General features: G+C 35.8%; 1 protein-coding gene across 4 annotated transcripts in view; it reads right to left on the bottom strand.

Moving 5' to 3' along the window:
* RFX7 (regulatory factor X7) overlaps positions 1–19,954 on the bottom strand; it is a 168,983-nt gene that overhangs the window by 112,980 nt on the left and 36,049 nt on the right. For all 4 annotated transcript variants that reach the window (XR_016392099.1, XR_016392100.1, XM_022579565.3 and 1 more), the window contains one exon: positions 2,306–2,339. Coding sequence is in view for 2 of the 4 variants with exons in the window: in XM_022579565.3 (XP_022435273.2) it covers positions 2,306–2,339 (34 nt within the window). In the remaining 2 variants the exon portion in view is untranslated. The remainder of the gene's footprint in view (positions 1–2,305; positions 2,340–19,954) is intronic.

The raw sequence follows: 19,954 nt of genomic DNA, 5'->3' as shown, positions 1-19,954 counted from the left end.
GAATTCATCTATTTTTTCCCCATCTTCCACTGTCATCATCTGAGCAAGAGCCTTATATTCTCACTTGGACTTTTCGAATAGCCTAACTGGCTTTCCTGCTTCTACGCTCATCCCCCTACAAGCCCATTTTCCAACAACAGCTAAGGTATTAAAAAACAAACAAACAAAAAAACTAGATCATACTATTTTCTTACTTAAAACCTTTTAATTGGCTTTCCATTCATTTAGAAGAAAATACAAACTATTTGCCATAGCTAAATAAGCCCTATCTAGACTTTTCTCCTATCATCCTCTCCTCCTTTCATAAGTTCCAGCATACTGGGTTCTTTGTATTCTTCAAACATCCCAGACTCATTTCTGCTTCAGAATTTTTGTACTTTCTGTTCCCTCTGCCTAGTATGTGTCACTGGCAGATCTTCACACAAGACTGGCTTCCTATTATTCAGGTCTTCTCTCAAATGTCATTTCCTCAGAGACTTTTCCTAATCACCCAATCTGAGGTTATCCTACCCACCATCAGTTGTCTCCTGTTGCCTTTAAAAATTCTGTAATAGTATTTATGGTTACCTGAAGTTATAATGTTTATTTATTTTACCATTCATTTAATGTCTACTTCACTCAGTAAAATGTAAGATTCATGAAGACAGAGATCTTACTATCTTGTTCATCAAATACATATAACTTTAAAACTTATGCTAAAATATAAACACTTCTGAACTCTTGAAAGATTAAAAAAACCCTTTTTGTTCTTATTTAGTATTTTATAAATGCCATATTTAATAAATTATAGCAGTCTTCGTCTCAATTTTCTTAATGAAAAGAAAAAATTGAATAATCCTCCAACATTATCTCAGATACTGAAAAAAAAAAAAAAAAAGGGCAGGAGGTCTTAGATAGCAACTGTATCTGTCTTGTTTACCACTGTATTCTGACACCCAGACAGGGTCTAGCACAGAGTAATTATGCAATAGTTACTGAGTAACAGATATAAACAATGAGACTCCAGAGATGGGAGATTCAGAAAATGCTCTGGGGGTTGGGGGTAAGGTCGCCCAATCCATCCCCAATCACCACCTCCCTAGATCTTAAGAGCACTATTAAATCTATTTTAACAGACTGAATTTCTTGAGGGCAAGGCAACATGTCCTTTTAATGTTGTATCCCTTATACCTAGCATGGGCTCAATAATTATTTTTTGAAGTAAATGCAAGAGCATCAGTTTCTTATTTGTAAAAGGGAAGTAACAAGATTATCTGCTTCAGAGGGTTACTGTGGAAAAAAAAAAAGATAATAAAGTAAAAAAAAGGAGAAAACATCCCCACAAAGTCCTCTTTCTTAACTATTAGGTTAGAAAGGCATAGGAGAACTGATCAAGTTACCTGTTCTCCTATGAAGTACTGTTATCTATTCACCTACCTAGAAACTAACAATAATATCATAAGCTAATAAGATCCCATACTATTTCAGCACCAGACACTACAGACACTTACTCCCTAACAAAAAAATGTTAGCTTATAGTGAAGACCTGAACCTGAATAAGAAAGTTCTGATATCACAAATATAGAAAGAGGACTAACTACAGTGACATTTTGGGGAATCTAACAGTGCAGAATCACTGAATATTCTAGAGCCTAGGGAACATTCCATTAATATACACTTCCATGAAAGAAGTCAGTACTATTCCAGTAGTCTCAGTAGCTGCATACTTCTTCCCTCATATGTTTAAGAGAAGATCTAAGGAACTAAAAACACAATCTAAATTTAAACTATTTTTGTGGCTTTCACGCCTGAAGGCCAGCAATCCAAACATAAAAAGTATATTATAGCAACAAAAACCAACCCATAAAGTATTTTAAAAAGCTATCATTTAAACAAATTCTTATAGTCTGCAAGTCAAACCTGAATGTAAACTATCATTGTGGCTTTAATTCCTGAAGTCTAGCAACGCAAATACAAAAAATACACTATCACAACAAAACTTAACCCATCAAACATCTTGAATTTTTTCTTTAACAAATCCTTTAAGAGTTATTAGAAAAGAAAAATAAACATTCACTTTATTAAATGCTGAAGTGATCTTTAGTAAAAGCCAGCAAGTTTCAAAAACATGCAATTATTACTGATGAGATATAGGAAAGTATCTAGACAGCACATAGCCAGTTCACCCCTAGGGTTGTAACTAAATGTCAAATTTTATTCACTTAAATTGAGTTATACTTAAAATAAATATTTACTCAAAAATGTATTTTATATAGTGGGAAAAGCCTTATAACAAAAGAACTTTAAGATTAGTTATTTCACTTACCAAAATGCAGTCCACTTTAGATTGTATAGTTTTGCTAAAAGAAAAAGAAAGTTAAGTTAATAAGACTGATAAATTTATTAAATGTTCAAAGCATTTTCAAACAGACATGGTAATTCGTTATCTGTACTATGAAAAAAATAAGCAAAGTTCTTAAGATTAGGCATCATACCCTAAAACTGCATGTTTCACAAAGCAAAACAAAAGTCTGCTTCCCACTCATTGTACTAAATTCAATCCTAAAGCATGATCAGAATATTTTCTGAGTTCACTGCTACAGTCACCCTATTGCTGATATGCTCTATCTTTGTAAAAGATGTTTTTGAACAAAGTTTGTTTCTAGTGATACCTAAAAGTGCAGATGTATTATTACACGTAGAAATAGAACACAGAGTTTACAATGAATTATGATTTTTACTCTATGCCTGCCACTCTGGACAATGATTTGTTTAGCATTTAAAAGCCATAATGGTGTAACATTATCTGTATTTCTAAAGACTTATTACAAAGTAGTTTCTCTCGAGGATTTCCCTGGCAGTCCAGTGGTTAAGACTCCTAGTTTCCACTGCAGGGGACGCGGGTTCCATCCCTGGTTGCGGAACTAAGAGCCTGCATGCCGCGTGGCACCGCCAAAAAATTAACAAAAGAAAAGTAGATTCTCTTCCCCTCCTCTCTTTCTCCCCCTCTCTCATGCACACGCGCACACACACACACACACACACACACACACACACACACACAGAATCCATAGACATAAAAGTAATAATAAAGATTAGCTAATATGGGTTGGAAAGAAAGACTGTATTTAGAAATAAATAACACAAAAAGCCACTATATAAAAATTTAACTGAACTACTGAATGTAAGTGAACAATTAATATATAATACAAATGAAGCTGGTATAAAATAACTGAACTATAATTTGGATTTTAACATATCGAAGTGCAAATGCAATGAAATCATGCAAAAGTTCAAAGACAGTTTATATACTATCTTGAATAGATGTTACAAACCAAATTATTTTCTATAAAAGGTTCTAGAGCCAAATAAATGAAAAACAAAGTGGTTATTTACCTTGTATATAGCTATACAGTTAAACTATAGAGTAAGTAAAAATAAGTATTTAAATCACAATTCAGTTAATTCAATCAGTAACCTCAAAACTTTACACCTGTACTTGAATTTCAAATTTCATTATTTAAAGAACAAATTATGACTGGATTAAGCTCAACTGCAAAATTCACAATGACTAAAAGGAAAAAGTAAATGATACCTCTAGGTAAGAGGAACTGAAATCCCCTCCTTACCATCCCACAGAAGATCTTTAGAAGTTTAAAATCTTTGGAGATTGTGTGTATAGCTTCTCACTCATTAGCAGCTAAAGTGTGCTGTTTTTCCCTCTTCTTAATAACTCCCACAGTTTCCCTGAGATAAGAAGGTAATCTACAGATTAAGAATTGATGCTAAAAAGTAATATATCAAAAATACAACCGGGACTTCCCTGGTGGTCCAGTGGTTAAGAATCTGCCTTCCAATGCAGGGGACTCGGGTTCGATCCCTGGTCGGGGAACTAAGATCTCACATGTCACGGGGCAACTAAGCCCACGTGCAACTACTGAGCCTGCATGCCCCAACTAGATAGAAGCCCGCATGCACAACTAGAGAAAAGACTGAGCCCACGTGCCACAACTAGAGACAAGTCTGAGTGCTACAACTAGAAAGAAGCCCACACGTCGATCCCGCGTGCGGCAACTAAGACCCGACACAGCCAAAAAAAAAAAACAAAACAACCATTTCTCACCACCTTGGTCTAAACCATTATCATTTCTTTTCAAAACTGTTATAATAACCTTCTATCTGCTTCTATCTTTACATCCCCACCACCTACCTTGTGGGCTATTCTCAACCAAGTAGCCAGAGTGATACCGTCCACCACATTAGTCCTATGCTCCAAGGTCCTTATCACGGCCAACAAAGTCCTGCATGATCCAGCCCTCTGCTATTTTTCTAATCTCATCTCATATTAGTCTACTCCTCATTCATTCAGCTCCTGCCACGCTGTCCTCCATGCTGCTTCTCAAGGCAGGAGTAGGGCCTTGCAATGGCTTTTTCGGTCAGCATCTAAGAATCTTCTCCCATATAACTTATCTGTTCACTTTCCTCATGACTTTGCTCAATATTATCTTTCACAGACACTTCTTCCCTGACTACTTCCTCATGTAAAATACTCTCCATCACGCTCTATCCCTCTTATCCTGTTTTAAATTTCATTACTGCACTTACCACCATTTAATATTTTTATTAATTTATTTGTTTACTGGCTATCTTCCTTGTCTAGAATTTAAACTCTATGACAGCAGGATTCATCTGTTTTGCTCACTGCTGTATTACCATTTGGCATATGTTAGGTGTTCAATAAAATCTGTTGAATAAATGAATGACAAACAGACATTTAGTCCCCCATATAAAGACAACTCTTTGGGACCACTTAAGAAGGCGTTTTCAGAGAAATTAATATGAACTTGAAAATGAGATTATTTTAAAAACAATAGATCTAAATATATTCCCCTTCTACGAGAAACTGACTGCTCTACAGGATATGTAAAGAGGATGACTGTGACTTCCTATCACAAACAAACAAGTTGGTAAATCTCTGAAAAGAATATGTAAAAGACAGCCTTTTAAAGAATAAACTTATAAAGTAAAATGGGAACACATCTAAATCTAGCCCTTCATACTTAACACAAACATGATAGAGGGATATAGAAGACATTTAAGTCCCCTTTGTTCTTCTGTCCAGTCTCACACCCTCCCCTACCTTCCCAAACACAACCATCATTAATCTGATGTATAACCTTCCCAGGTGGTATTTCAATACGTGTATTAGATCTACAAGCAACATACACTATTGCTCCATGAAGCTTTTAAGTGATTATATAAATGCCATTACATTATATATATTCTGCAAATGTCCTTTTCACTCAACCCTGTTTTTGAGATCTTTCCATGTTGACACACTTAGATGAAGTCCATTTATTTCAACTGCTCAAAGTATTCCATTGAATGAATGTATCAAATTTATTCATCCATTCCTCTATTGAAAGCCAATTATGTACTTTTCAGTTTTTCTACAAACGATGCTGCAATAACGTCTTTGTACATGTCTCCTGGTATACACAATCAAAAATTTCTCAGTTATAAGTCTAAAAGTTGATTTTCTAGGATTCATGGATGTATCTTTTCAGTTTTATTATGTATTACAGAATTCCTTTCGCAAGCACTTGTATACATTCATACTTCCATCAGCAGTATATGTAGTCCCTATTTTCCTGTCAACTTCCGTGAAAAAAAATGTATATACATATGCCATTTATATATGATACATATATTATGCTGACATATATTAAAAACTTACTTTCTAATGGGTATGAAAAACTCTTTGTCATTATCCCAATTACTAGCATTGTTGTATACCTTTTCACCTGCTTTTTGACCACATGGGTTCTCCTCCATAAACTGTTGGTTCTTGGCTTTTGCCCATTTTTAAGTGGAGTTGATGATTTCTTACTAAATTGTAGTAGTTCTTAATATATTCTGGATACTAATCTTTTGCTTGTTACATATACTTAAGTTTGTTAGTGGTACATTTTAATAACTTACCAAAGTTTAAATTTTTGACTTAGTAAAATTTATTAATTTTTTTCCTTTATGACCTGTGTTTTTTGTCATAAGAAATCCTATCTAGCTAAGGTTTTAAAGACATTCTATATTTCATTCTAAAATTTTTGAAGGTAGCTTTTTTGTTTTTGATCTTTATTTTAATCAGAATTTATTCTTGTTTGGTATTTGGCAAACCAATTGTTCTCTATTTTATTATGTCAAGTTTACATATATGTTTGAATCTGTTTCCAGCTTTTTTTCAGTTTTATTATTAATCTACTTGTCTATACTTAAGCCAACACCACACTTTGAATTTGTATGACACTCCTCAACCATTTTCGGAACAGCCTTGAGAATTCTTGGACCTCTAATTTCCAGGTGAGCTTTTTGTTTTTCCAATTCAACAAAAGTCCTAAGAGTTTTATTGAACTGCACTGATATTATAGATTGAACTGGGGGAGTTTACGGATAATTTGAATTTATTCTTGTCTGTCCTTTAAAAATGTCATGTAATTTTCTCTATATCTTTTGTTATAGAGTACTAGGTAGCTTGTAGATGGTATTGTAAACTGTATCTCTTTTTTCTTAATATGTTTTCTAATTGGCTTTTGCTAATGTGCATGCTGATGTGCAGAAAAACTATTGGTATTCTACGCTGACCTTATATCCAGCAGCCTTCCTGAACTCTTATCTGTTCTAATAGTATGTAGATTCTCTTGTTGATAATAATTTCACTTACAATTAATGAAAATATTTTTTTTCCTTTCCAATCTTTAGGCCTCCCCCCACCCCCACACCCCGCTTCTTATCTAATTACTTTGGCTAAAATCTCTCATCTAAAGGTGAAGAGTAGCAGTGATAGCAGACATCCTTGTTTCCAAATTTTGTTTCAAAAATTTAACATAATGTATCGTAATATTCCATTTACTGGATGTTTTACAATTTCCTAAAATATTCTTTGAATAATGGATGCTTTGACTGAACTAAAATAAAATAATGCTTCAATATTGTAATGTTCTGCTTTGAAATGACAAGCTAACTTATATTAGAGTAACCTTCCCACCCTTAACAATTATATACTGTGGATAAAATATAAAAACAAACATTAAAATATAAAAACAAACAAGACCAAAATCAGGTAGCAACTGGAGGGAAGTCATCCTTAAAAGAAGGAACTGCACCAGGTAGGAGCTGTATTTATAGGGCTGTTGCCTGATAGCACTTATCTGCCCACACAGCAACAATCACTCAGGACGGAAGCAGAAATCTGCCTTCTTGCTAGCTGAGGAGCCACAGGACAAAGTCTAGGGCTGCCAGAGCCACTGTAAAGTAAAGATGAATCCCAGAAAGGAAAATGTCACAAAATTTCTGTATAAACTATGCCCAAATATTTGGATGACCTTCATTTGGGGAAGACTCCAAGGTTACCAGCAAAAAGCAATAGCTGGAAGGTGTAAAGATGTGAGTTGAGACTTTTGTTGTTACTTAACACAAAAGAGATAATGTTGGAGTTTGAATCCAGCCCTGTTAACTGGCAACCAGGATAAAAAAAATTAACACTCATCAGAGAAAAATAACAGAATCCAAAGTCTACAACATATCACTCACAATACCCATTACACAAGCAAAATTTACCAGAACAAAGGAAAAAGAGACCCAGAGTCAAGAAAAAAAAAGCAGCTCAAAGAAACCAAATCCTGAATGACCTAGACATCAGAATTAGCAGATGAAGACTTCAAAGCAAGTATTACAAACACATTCAAGTATTTAAAGGAAAATATGGTCATAATAAATGTACACCTGGGAGGAATCTCAGCTGAGAGACGGAACCAAAATGAAAGAACCAAATGGAAATTCTAGAAGTAAAAAGGACAATATCTGAAATGAAAAATTCATTGGATTACCTTAAAGGAGATCAGTTACAGCAGAAAAGGGGACACTAAACCAGTAAATAAATCAATACATTTTACTGATTCTAAAGGAGAAAGAAAAAGATCTTCAAAATAATAAACAGAGCTTCAGAGATTCATAGTACAATATCAAGTGGTCTAATTATGTACCACTGGAGAAGATAATGAGACAGAAAAATATCTGATAATGGCCAGAATTTCCCCAGATCTTGCAAAAAACACAAACTTACATATCCAAAGAAGCTCAGCAAATGACTGGGAAAGAGCATATATGGACTCTGTAATATACTGTAATATACCCATTTCCCCTTTTCAGGAAAGAAGGACTCTGTCCCCCACACCTGCTGGGAGTGCTTCTAGCAGAAAGCCCTCAGCTGTCAGCCCCCTATGGGGATACCTATGCTGAAGAAAACTTCACTCCCTAAGGTCATATCTCCTTCCAGGGACAGCCCACATCCAGAGGCTGATCAACATGGGGGTAATAAAGGCCCAGCTCTTTGTCTTAACTTGGACATCTCTGATGGGCCATTGTAGCTTCAGAACTCTCCGCACTGCAGCTTAACTTTCTCTCTGCTTCCTTCCAATCCATTCCTTTCATAGAGGTGAGTCTCCTTAATAAAGTGGTTCTTAAAATGTGATTCTTGGACTAGCAACACCTGGGACTAGTTAGAAATGCAATTTTGTAAGTCCCACTTCAGGCCTACTGAATGAGAAAGCAGAAGCCCCATCCATCTGCAAAGACCTTCCTGTCAGCTTTTTGTGCCTCACTCTTAAATTCACTCAGATGGGTGTACAATTGGGAAAAATCTCTAATATGGAAGACAGAACATTCCCCTTATAAAGGGGGCATGAAACCGTCACTTGGAAGGAAGAAGACCATGAAAGAAGGAAAAAAATTTTAATCCTCACAAAGGTAAAAACCAAAAACTATATTACTATATATAAAAAAAAAAAAGTCACTAAAAAGTGGTGTCTTAGAAATTAAAACTATTGGGCTAAATTTTTCCTGTTTGCCCTTTCAGATCCAATTCCCACCCTCTGCAAAAGGAGGTTGGCCTTTATGTATTGATATCTGTATGACTTCCTTCCCTTTTGGTTTCCAGTGGGCTGATATTAGTCACGAGAAGGAGGTGAGAGAGCAAAAGAGAGAGGAGGTATTTACCGCACTTGGCTTTTCTCTCTGACAAGGCAATAAGTTAGTGGTTGGGGGGCTGTGGTTCTTCTTAGCTAGTCTTGTAAGACCTTTTTGACTCATTAAACTATGAGCATTAAAACTTCAATCAAAAATGAACCTTAAATATATATAATTTAAATTTAAAAATCTCAAAGCTATCGAACAAGAAATGAGATTATCTATGAATATATTTGGGATTATAATTATTTTTTCACCATTATTTCAACTCATTAAGTTTAAGAAAACTTCAGCAGCAGGAAAAATATGCACAAAGATATGATCATCGCTCGATAATGAACCACTGATGCAGATTTGAACCTGCACTTAAGTATTCTTCATTTTTATTTTTGAATAAAAATGTATTTTTATTCAAAATGTATTTTGTTAATTTTATCCACAAATAGCTTATGTTCAAATAATATATATTTAACATTAATATTTTTATAAGGTTTTTGACATTTTCTGAATTGTTGATAATTGATAATATTTGATATGCATTAAACTTTTGGTCTCACTTATTTTTTTAAAAATCGTTACTTTGTAAACATTTTAATTAAATAGTATCAACCTGGTATTTTGGTATTAGATAAAAACAAAATATCAGGATGATAATTTTGCTGTGCTATTGTAATTACAAAGTTTATGAAACATGACAATCATTCATCTTCTAAATCTTTTAGTTCAACCTTCACATATCAAGTCAGATCACCACAATGTTATAAAGTAAAGCTTAATCCTAGACCAATGGAGTAAGAAAAAGGGGAAAACACACCAGCAAGGAGAGCATATAAAAACTTATGGAAGAGGGGTACAGTTTGAGAAAGCATATCTTGTTTTCCCTAAATCAAATTACAGAGTGAAGCTGGGGAAAACTTTCTTACCCAGTAGGACTACACAAAAGAGAGTAAATTGAAGAAGCACATGTTTAAAAAACAAAAACAAATAACTTAATCTAAGCCTACTTTACCTCAAAGAAACACTTCACAAAAATACCCTGTAATATTTCCTTTCTTCAGACTTAAAATATGATACAATAACTAAATTAACAGTCATGGGCCAAACACACACGGTATATAATAAATACACTGTAAGTAAAAGGATGCGTGAAAGAACACTTAGAGACTTCTCTTGCTAAAAACATTTCAGAACCTGCTTCCCCACTTTAAACAAGTTGTTTCTAAACTATTTGTTTAATGCAAATAATATCATTCTAAGAGACTCCCACTCATCTCTTCCAACACCAGTTTGGCCTCCATCCAAAAGTTCAGTACTACTTCTAAATTTATTTGGAGTCCCCAAGTTTGAATTCAGACTCACAATTCCTATATTCTTGATTCAAAATTCTTGTGTTGCAGAAAAAGAGATCTGTGAACACTAGATACAAGACTTCATCCACAGAAAATCTGAGGTAGCAGAGTACCGTGTAATACATCAACCGTAAGAACCTTTTGCATTCTAGTCTTACCAGGACCAATCAAACTCTTACATTCTTCTCTTGTAAAATAATTCTGTTAAAATATATTAAGACTTCAGATCTTTTTTGTGGATTACAACTCAGCTCACAGTCCAACATATAAAACGAATTTTAACCTTACACTTGTCGATAATGAATGTGAAGCATTTACTTTTAGTTTGCTCAAATGAGAACAAATAAAATTTTACATTAAAAAATAACCATAGTAATAGTGGCTAATTCTATAAAGGTTAAAAGGTGTAGCCAGAAAAATATAAAAAATTTTATATTTTTATAGTGATAAAAAATCCCACTATCCAGACATTTTGATTCAATTACTTAGTATGTCATCTTAAATATAACTGGGATCTGTTGGTGAGGATGTGTAGAAATTGGAACGATTATACACTACTGGTGGGAATTTAAGATGGTAGACTTGCTGTGGAAAACAGTTTGGCGTTTCCTCAAAAAGTTAAACACAGAATTACCATAAAATCCAGCAATTCTACTCCTAGGTATATACCCAAAGAAATGAAAACAGCTATGCCAACAAAAACCTGTATATAAATATTCACAGATGCACTATTCACAAGAGCCAAAAGGTGAAAACAACCCAAATGTCCATCAATGGATGAATGAATAAACAAAATGCAATACAGCCACACAATGGGATTATTTAGCCACAAAAAGGAATTAAGTAATGACATGTGCTAAACATGGATGAATCTTAAAAATTTTGTGCTAAGAGAAGGCAGACACAAAAGGTCACATATTATATGATTTCATATATATAAAATACCCACAATATCTAAGAAGACAGATTGGTGGTTGCCAGGGGCTAAGAGGACAGGAGAATGAGAAGTGACTGCTTAATGCATATGGGGCTTCATTTTGGGGTAATGACAAAAATTCTGGACCTAGACAGAGGTGTTGGTTACACAACACTGTGAATGTACTAAATACCAGTGAATTGTACACTTTATTTATTTTTAATTTATTTTTGGCTGCTTTGGGTCTTTGTTGCTGCATGTAGGCTTTCTCTAGTTGCGTTGAGTGGGGGCTACTCTTCGTTGTGGTGTGTGGGCTTCTCTTGTTGTGGAGCACAGGCTCTAGGTGCGGGCTTCAGTAGTTGCAGCATGTGGGCTCAGTAGTTGCAGCACACAGGCTTAGTTGCTCTGCAGCATGTGGGATCTTCCCAGACTAGGGATCGAACCCATGTCCCCTGCATTGGCAGGAGGATTCTTAACCACTGCGCTACCAGGGAAGTCCCTGAACTGTACACTTCAAATGGTTAATTTTATGTTATGTAAATTTTACCTCAGTGAAAAACAAATAATTGTTATCATAAAACTAAGAAAAATTCATTTTGATGCTACCAGTGACTAATCAAAAAAGTAGTTTATTTTTATAACCCAAAATGCTTTAAAAATAGTTACTGTTTCACAGTTCTTATCTGCTTTTATGAACCTTCAGGTGATCTGCTTTGAAAGGAAATTAGCCTGTAGACCAACATTTCTCAATGGGCCATTGACATTTATTGGCATCCTTCTTTACAAGTTTGTCCTATACATTACAGGATGTTTTGCATTACTAGATGCTGCCCACTAAGTGTCAAGAGACATTATAACAACCAAAAATGCCCCACCTACTATCATACATACCTAGTTAAGAGCCACTGCTCTAGACTGTAGAGAATAAAGTCATTTATATGCTATGTGTTGAGTCACATTTGAGATGTTCCCTAACATGCCCAACACAATGCTCCACAAATGAGTCACTTCAAAAGTTCAAACTTCTTCAGGTATGAAAAGTGAAATTCTTGCTTTCTACAAAGGACACGGGAATATCTTGTTTTATTGCATTTTGCTTTTTTGCTCTCCACAAACAATGCATTTTTTATCAATTGAAGGTTGATGAGAAACCCTGCATCAAGCAAATCTACAGGTGCCATTTTTCCAGCAGCATTTGCTCACTTCATGTCTCTTTGTCATATTTTGGTAATTCTTGCAATATTTCAAACTTTTTCATTATTATTATACCCGTTATGGTGAACTGTGATCTTTGATGTCACTATTATAACTGTTTGGAGGCACCATGAACTGAGCCCATATAAGATGGCAAAATTAATCAATAAATGTTGTGTGAGTTCTGATTGCTCCACTGACCAGCCAATCCCCCATCTCTCGCCCTCTCCTCAGGCCTCCCTATTCCCTAAGACAAAACAATATTGAAATTAGGCCGATAAATAACCCTACAATGGCCTCTACATGTTCAAGTGAAAGGAAGAGTCATATGTCCCTCACTTAATATCAAAAGCTAAACATGATTAAGCTAGGCCTCTTGCACCAGTCAGCCAAGTTGCAAATGCAAAGGAAAGTTCTGGAAGGAAATTAAAAGTGCTACTCTGGTGAACACATGAATGGTAGGACAGCAAAACAGCCTTATTGCTGATATGGAGACAGTCTGAATGGTCTGGAAGGAAGATCAAACTAGTCACAACATTCCCTTTGGCCAAAGCCTAATCCAGAGCAAGGCCCTAACTCTCTGCAATTTGATGAAGGAGAAGAAAAGTTTGAAGCTAGCAGAAGTTGGCTCATGAAGTTCCAGGAAAGAAGCCACCTTCATAACATGTAAGTGCAAGGTGAAGCAGCAAATGCTGATGTAGAAGCTGCAGCAAGTTATCCAGAAGATCTAGCTAAGATCAATAATGAAGGTGGCTACACCAAACAACAGATTTTCAGCGTAGACAAAAAAGCTTTATACTGGAAGAAGATGCCATCTAAGACTTTCATGGCTAGAGAGGAAAAGTCAATGCCTGGCTTCAAAGCTTCAAAGGACAGGCTGACTCTCTTATTAGGGGCTATTGCAGCTGGTGACTTCAAGCTGAAGCCAATGCTCATTTTACCACTAAGAAAATCCTAGGGCCCTTAAGAATTAAGCTAAATCTACTCAGCCTAGATGGAATCACGTCTGTTTATAGCATGGTTTATGGAACATCTATGCTCCAAAAAAAAAAAAAAGATACCTTTCGAAATACTACTGCTTATCGATAATGTACCTGGTCATCCAAGAGCTCTGATGGAAATGTACAACAAAATTAATGTTCCTTTCACGCCTGCTAACACAACCATTTTGCAGCCCACGATCAGGACTTATTTTGACTTTCATGTCTTATTCTTTAAGAGATACATTTTGTAAGGCTATAACTGCCACAGACAGTGATTCCTCTGATGAACCTGGGCAAAGTAAATCGAAAACCTTCTGGAAAGGATTTACCACTCTAGATTCCATTCATGATTCGAGTTGGAAGAAGTTGATTCCAACCTTCACGGATGACTTCGAGGGGTTCAAAACATCGAGGAAGTAAATGCAGAGGTGGTAGAAACAGCAAGATAACCAGCATTAGAAGTGGAGCCTGAAGATGTGACCGAATTGCTGGAATCTCATGAGAAAACTTGAATGGATGAGGAGTGGCTTCTTATGGATGAGCAAGGAAAGTGGCTTCTTGAGATGGAATCTATTTCTGGTAAAGATGCTGTGAAGATTGTTGAAATAACATCAAAGGATTTAGAATATTAAATAAACTTAGTTGATAAAGCAGTGGCAGGGTTTGGGAGGACTGACTTCAATTTTTAAAGAAGTTCTACTATAGGTAATATGCTATCAGACAGCACTGCATGCTACAGAGAAATCAGTCTTGAAAGGAAGCGTCAATCGATGTGGCTAACTTTACTGCAATTTTAAGAATTGCCACAGCCACCCCAACCTTCAGCAATCACCACCCTGATCAGTCAGCAGCATCGACATCAAGGCAAGACCCTCACCAGCAAAATCATTATGACCTGCTGAAGGCTTAGGTGATGGTTAGAATTTTTTAGCAATAAAGTGTTTTTAAATTAAGGTAGGTACATTGCTTTTTTTTTTAGACATAATGCTATTGGACACTTAATGAACTACAGTATATTGTAAACATAACTCTTATATGCACTAGGAAACCAAAAAATCCATGCCACTCACTTTATTCTGATATTCACTTTATTGCAGTGGTCTGGAATCGAATCTGTAATATCTCCAAGGTATGCCTGTATTATAAACGTTTGTTAATTTTATCATAAAATTCATTTTGTTGCTCTAAACATTAAAACTAATTTCAACCAGAATTAACTCTTGTCACTACTCTATAACTTTTGCCTATGATTTAATTACTGGTTATATTATTAAAATTAACTTTTCAACTTAGTGACATTATTCCATTCACTAATATTTTCTTTTCTCTTATTATTTTTTAAATTATCAAGTTGCAGGAATATAGGAAAGTTAAAAAGAATATTAATAACACTCATGTACCTGCCAGCCTTTTTGAACAAATCTGAACATTTTGCCTTTGTTCCCTTAAGGAAGAAAACTTTACAGATACAACTGAAGCTGCTATGGTCCTTTTGCAACTGCATTTCACCATTCCTTTCTCAGTGGTGAGAACTATCCAGAAGTTGCTGTTTACCATTCCCATAAATGTTGAGGTTTTTACTATAGATGTTGAGTTTACTCATAAACTATATAAAGCAGTTTTGTTTACTTTATAGACATGGAGTTATGATGCATATATCACTCTATCTTTTTTTTCCTTTTACCTAATAGGCTTTAGAAGTTTATCTACTTTGATTCATTCTAGTTTATCCATTTTTAACTGCTACATAGTGTGATGGGTTGCACTGTATCTCTCCCACCCCAAAATTCATGTTGAAGTCCTAACCCTCAGTACCTCAGAATGTGACCTTATTTGGGGATAGGGTCTTTATAGGGGCAATCAAGTCAAAATGTTAATCAGTATTTGAGGGACGTTAATCCAATATGACTGGTGTGTTTATAAAAAAGGGAAAGGTGAACACAGAGAAATACATAGAGGGAAGATAATGTGAAGAGACATAAGAGGAGGGCCATCTACAAGCCAAGGAGAATGCCCTGTAAAAGAGATCCTTCCCTCATACCCCTCAGAAGGAATCAACCCTGCTGAAACCTTGATCTTGGACTTCTAGCCTTCAGAGCTATGAGAAAATTATTTTCTGTTGTTTAAGCTACCTCCTCTGTGGTACTTGGTTGCGGCAGCGCTAGCAAAGTAATACATATAGTATCCCATTATTTGAACATACCACTTTTTATTTATACCTTCTCTCACTGAAGGACTTTTATGGTACTTCCAGCTCTATTTTTGTAACACACAATATTGCAACAAACACGTGGCACACAGATCTTACTATACACACTGCCAAGACTTTTCCTCAGATAGACACATACAGAAACACATAGACAAACCTTGCAGGGGAATTCTGGAATGTTGATCTTCAACTTTCTAATTACTGCTAAATTGCCCTTCAAAGTACACTCCATGAACTGTGTATGAGAATGATTTCTCTCTATCCTCTCCAAAATGTGGTAATGACAGACTTTTGCCAATCTCATGCGTGTGAAATATTTTGTTGTTTTAATATGCATTCCCCTATTAGTGAGGCAGAACATCTTTACATGTTTAATGACCATTAATCTTTCAACTGTGAACTACCTACTCATATCCTTTACACATTTTTCTATTTGGCTGTTTGCCAATATTATATATATATATATATATATATATATATATATATATACACAATACTTAGAGGAGCCCACTTACACTTTGCATGCTAATCCTTTGCCAATTATTTGAATTACATATATCTTCTCCCCATCTGCAGCTTGTTTTTCTTTTTATGGCATTCATTGTTTTACAGGAAGTTTTTATTTTAATATAGTCAAATTTATTAATATTTTTCTTCATGAGAAGTGCTTTTTGTGTCTTAAGTCTTCCTTTAAAAAAAAAAGTCTTCCTTATCATGAGGCCATAGAGGTTTTTTTTTTTAATGTTTGCTTTTCACATTTAGGGGGTTAAATTTCCCTGGATTCTGCATGTGATATAAGCTTTTTTTCTTTCATATAGATAACTAAAGGTCCCAGCAGTCCCCCCTTTCCCTTAAAGATAAGGCCTATGTCTTATTAATCTGTTTCTTAAAAGCACTTTTCCTGGTGCATATTAGGCTGTTATAAATGTGTGATCAATAAAAGGAGGAATAGAGGGAAGAAAAGGGAAAGAAAGGAAGGCAAGGTAGGGATGGGAGTGTGGGGAAAAGTATTCAGATCATAGTCCTTGGTGCAAACTAAATATCAGACCCGTACAAGTCAAAAGGTATCAAAACAGATTCAGAGGTGGTCTGCAGGAAGATGACTTTCCAGAACTCTTGAAAGTTAGAGGAAAAGATATTACTCATGTGTAACTGATACTGACTCTGCTTTTTCTCTCCCAGGATGAGAATATGGCCTTCCTGGTGTTGAACTGGTTCAAAAATCCAGAAAACTGTGATGTTGTAAGCATCACTTGATTGTTACATCAAGTCTTTGCAGAATGTTCATCAAAGCCTAAGTATAAGGGGCAAAGATATACCAAGAATTCGATATAATAACTCTAGCTGAATTTTTCCTGTAGGAAAGGTGGCTATATGTACCACAGGAAGCCTAGAGATTGGAAAAGCTGTTAAAAGGTAAGCTGTATTTACTACTATTCAGAACAGTCATGTGGCTTCTATATCCTTAACTAAATAATACAGGAACAATCAACAGGTGGGTGAATAGTCTCCTCCCAACCATTCTTAACCTGAAAGTCAAATGGGGGCGGGGGACAATAGAAAACAAAGAAAAGAATGAGACCTAGAATGACTTTTGTCTCAGTGGCCCTCAACAGAAAAACAGCTCCCTAGAGTAACATTATGGTATCTAGTTCAGTATAGTATAAGAAGTATGTTCCATAAGAGTGAAAAGGAATATTCTTGCTGAAATACTGAACCACGTCTGCATATTGAACCATATATACATCTAACCACCACTATACAGGAAAAAGAGGGGAAGAAAAATATGCTAAATAGCACCACGGGAATGAAACCAGCAAAACCCAGACTGTGGGAAAGTCCAGAGGACGAATGATCCAGCTTCTTCAACAAATACAAAAACTACAAGAAAAAATTTAAAAGAACATCTACAGATTAAGAGATTATCAACCAATAGCAGTGTATGGATGCTGATTCAGACAAACTGTAAAGGAAAAAATAAAACAAAATGAGGGTGGGAGGGAGGGAGACGCAAGAGGGAAGACATATGGGAACATATGTATATGTGTAACTGATTCATTTTGTTATAAAGCAGAAACTAACACACCATTGTAAAGCAATTATATCCCAATAAAGATGTTAAAAAAACAAAACAAAAAAAAATGAGATGTGGAAATTTGAGCACTGACTGTATGCTTGCAAATATTAAGGAATCACTATTTTTTGTGTGTGTTAATCATAGAGCTATATTTATTAACAGATGAAATCATATGATGTTTGAGATTTCCTTCAAAATAATCAATGGAGGGTTACAGATTGGGTTATAAAATATAAGATTATATATATATAATTATATATATATTATATATAATATAATATATATATATATATAAAATCTTATAAAAATAAGATTAGCTATGAGACTAGTTGTTGAGGCTGAATAAGGACAGGAGAGTTCACTGCATTTTCTCTCCTCCTGTATACAACTGAAATTTTTCAAAAAAACGTTTAGAAAGTGGGAGTACTTAGTAGCTCCTTTTCGAAAGAAAAGCAAACTAACCATGTAGGTCCTAAAGCTGAGAGAATAGTTTGAGACCTAGAAACCTTCTGATGTTGATAAAACTCTGAAGAACTTAAATTCTATGAGAGGACTATATAGAATACTTAAGAATCATAGATTCATCCACTATAACTGTAAGGCCAACTGGCCCGAGGCAGGGGAACACAATCACATTCACAGGTTGCATCAGAACGAAATTCTCCGGACCACCCAGTTCCAGAAACTGCCCTGGAGACATTCCGGACCACCCAGTTCCAGAAACTGACCTGGGGACTTTGAAACCAGCCCAGCCTTCCCGCCTTTCCAGGGGCGGGACTAACGGTCCCCAAGGATACCTGAAAAGACCACCAAATAAGGAATACCCTACGCCCTCCCAGATTCACCACACCCCTTTCCCTTCTTCCCCTATAAAATCTTGCCCAACCCTCGCCCGGGTGCGACTTCTCTGGCCCCCTTTCTCTCGGACCAGTGAACCTCGTCCGGGAGCGCTCCCTAATAAAGCTCACTTGAAGCTTTTCTCTGTTTCGCGGTGCCGTTTGTTAAGATCCGACCTTACAATAACCAATGTCTACTGAGTGATACTGAAAAATTATGTTGGTAGTACAGTCTGCCCTCAGTATCTGCGGGCTAACTGTACTACACCATTTTATATTGGGGATCTCAGTGGCGCAGATTTTGGTATCCGAGGGGAGTCCTAGAGCCAATCCTCCAAAGATAATGAGGGATGACTGTATTATAAAGTTTAGACTATAATGACTCATTTTCATAAAAAGTTTCTAATGAGTTATTTTTCCTTTTTTTGCTGTTCTTCCACATACAGGCATCTTTCATTATATGAGCTGGTTGTTCCAAATGCTGACTTTTACCATTAAAATCTGCTCTAAAAGGACTGTAAAAATCTATACTTTGGGGAGGCAGTGTACTGAACAATATTGGTTGTTCTCTTCAGTCTCAATCTATGCATCTGCCCAATGTTTTTCAACGCAGATTTTCAGGCTGATAATAAAAGTTCAAATAGTCAACAGGATTCAAATGTGCAGTCAAATAAAAGGAAAGCATTTGCTCATAAATATACTTTTTAAAGTTAAAAAGACTCCTTCAAAGAAATTTATGTAGTAAGAAACACCATGATACATGTAGCAGGAGAAAAATATCATTTTTTAAAAAGATTTATTTATTTTTTAATTTATTTATTTTTGGCTGCATCGGGTCTCAGTTGCGGCACGCGAGATCTTTCGTTGTGGCGCACGGGCTCTTCTTTGAAGTGCATGGGCTTCTCTCTAGCTGTGGCATGCAGGCTCCAGGGCATGTGGGCTCTGCAGTTGCGATGCGCAGGTTCCAGAGTGCATGGGCTCTGTAGTTTGCAGCATGCAGGCTCTCCAGTTGAGGCGCCCGAGCTCAGTAGTTGTGGTGCGTGCTGGCTTAGTTGCCCCACGGCATGTGGGATCTTAGTTCCCTGACCAGGGATTGAACCCACGTCCTCTGCATTGTAAGGCGGATTCTTTACCATTGGACCACCAGGGAAGTCCCAATATTGTGGTTTTTGAAAGAAGGAACTCCAATTTTGCCACTACCAGCGATATGCTTCTTACTTAGATGAACTGTTTTTTCTTGAGGAATGATACCTCCAAAATTTTTTGTGAAGATTAAACAAGATGATTTATATAAAAGCCATACTGCAACAACAAGCAAGTAATAGATTGCTAATAAATGTTAAATGAAACTAAATAGTCAAATCCTTTTTCATTTACAGTAAGGAAA

This window comes from Delphinapterus leucas, chromosome 2 (genome assembly GCF_059928025.1).
Source record: "Delphinapterus leucas isolate spDelLeu-1000000601 "Yukka" chromosome 2, BTC_Dleu_Yukka2, whole genome shotgun sequence".
NCBI classification, from domain to species: domain Eukaryota; kingdom Metazoa; phylum Chordata; class Mammalia; order Artiodactyla; family Monodontidae; genus Delphinapterus; species Delphinapterus leucas.
Note: the sequence above shows the minus strand (reverse complement) of the source record. Positions and strands in the feature narration are given on the sequence as shown.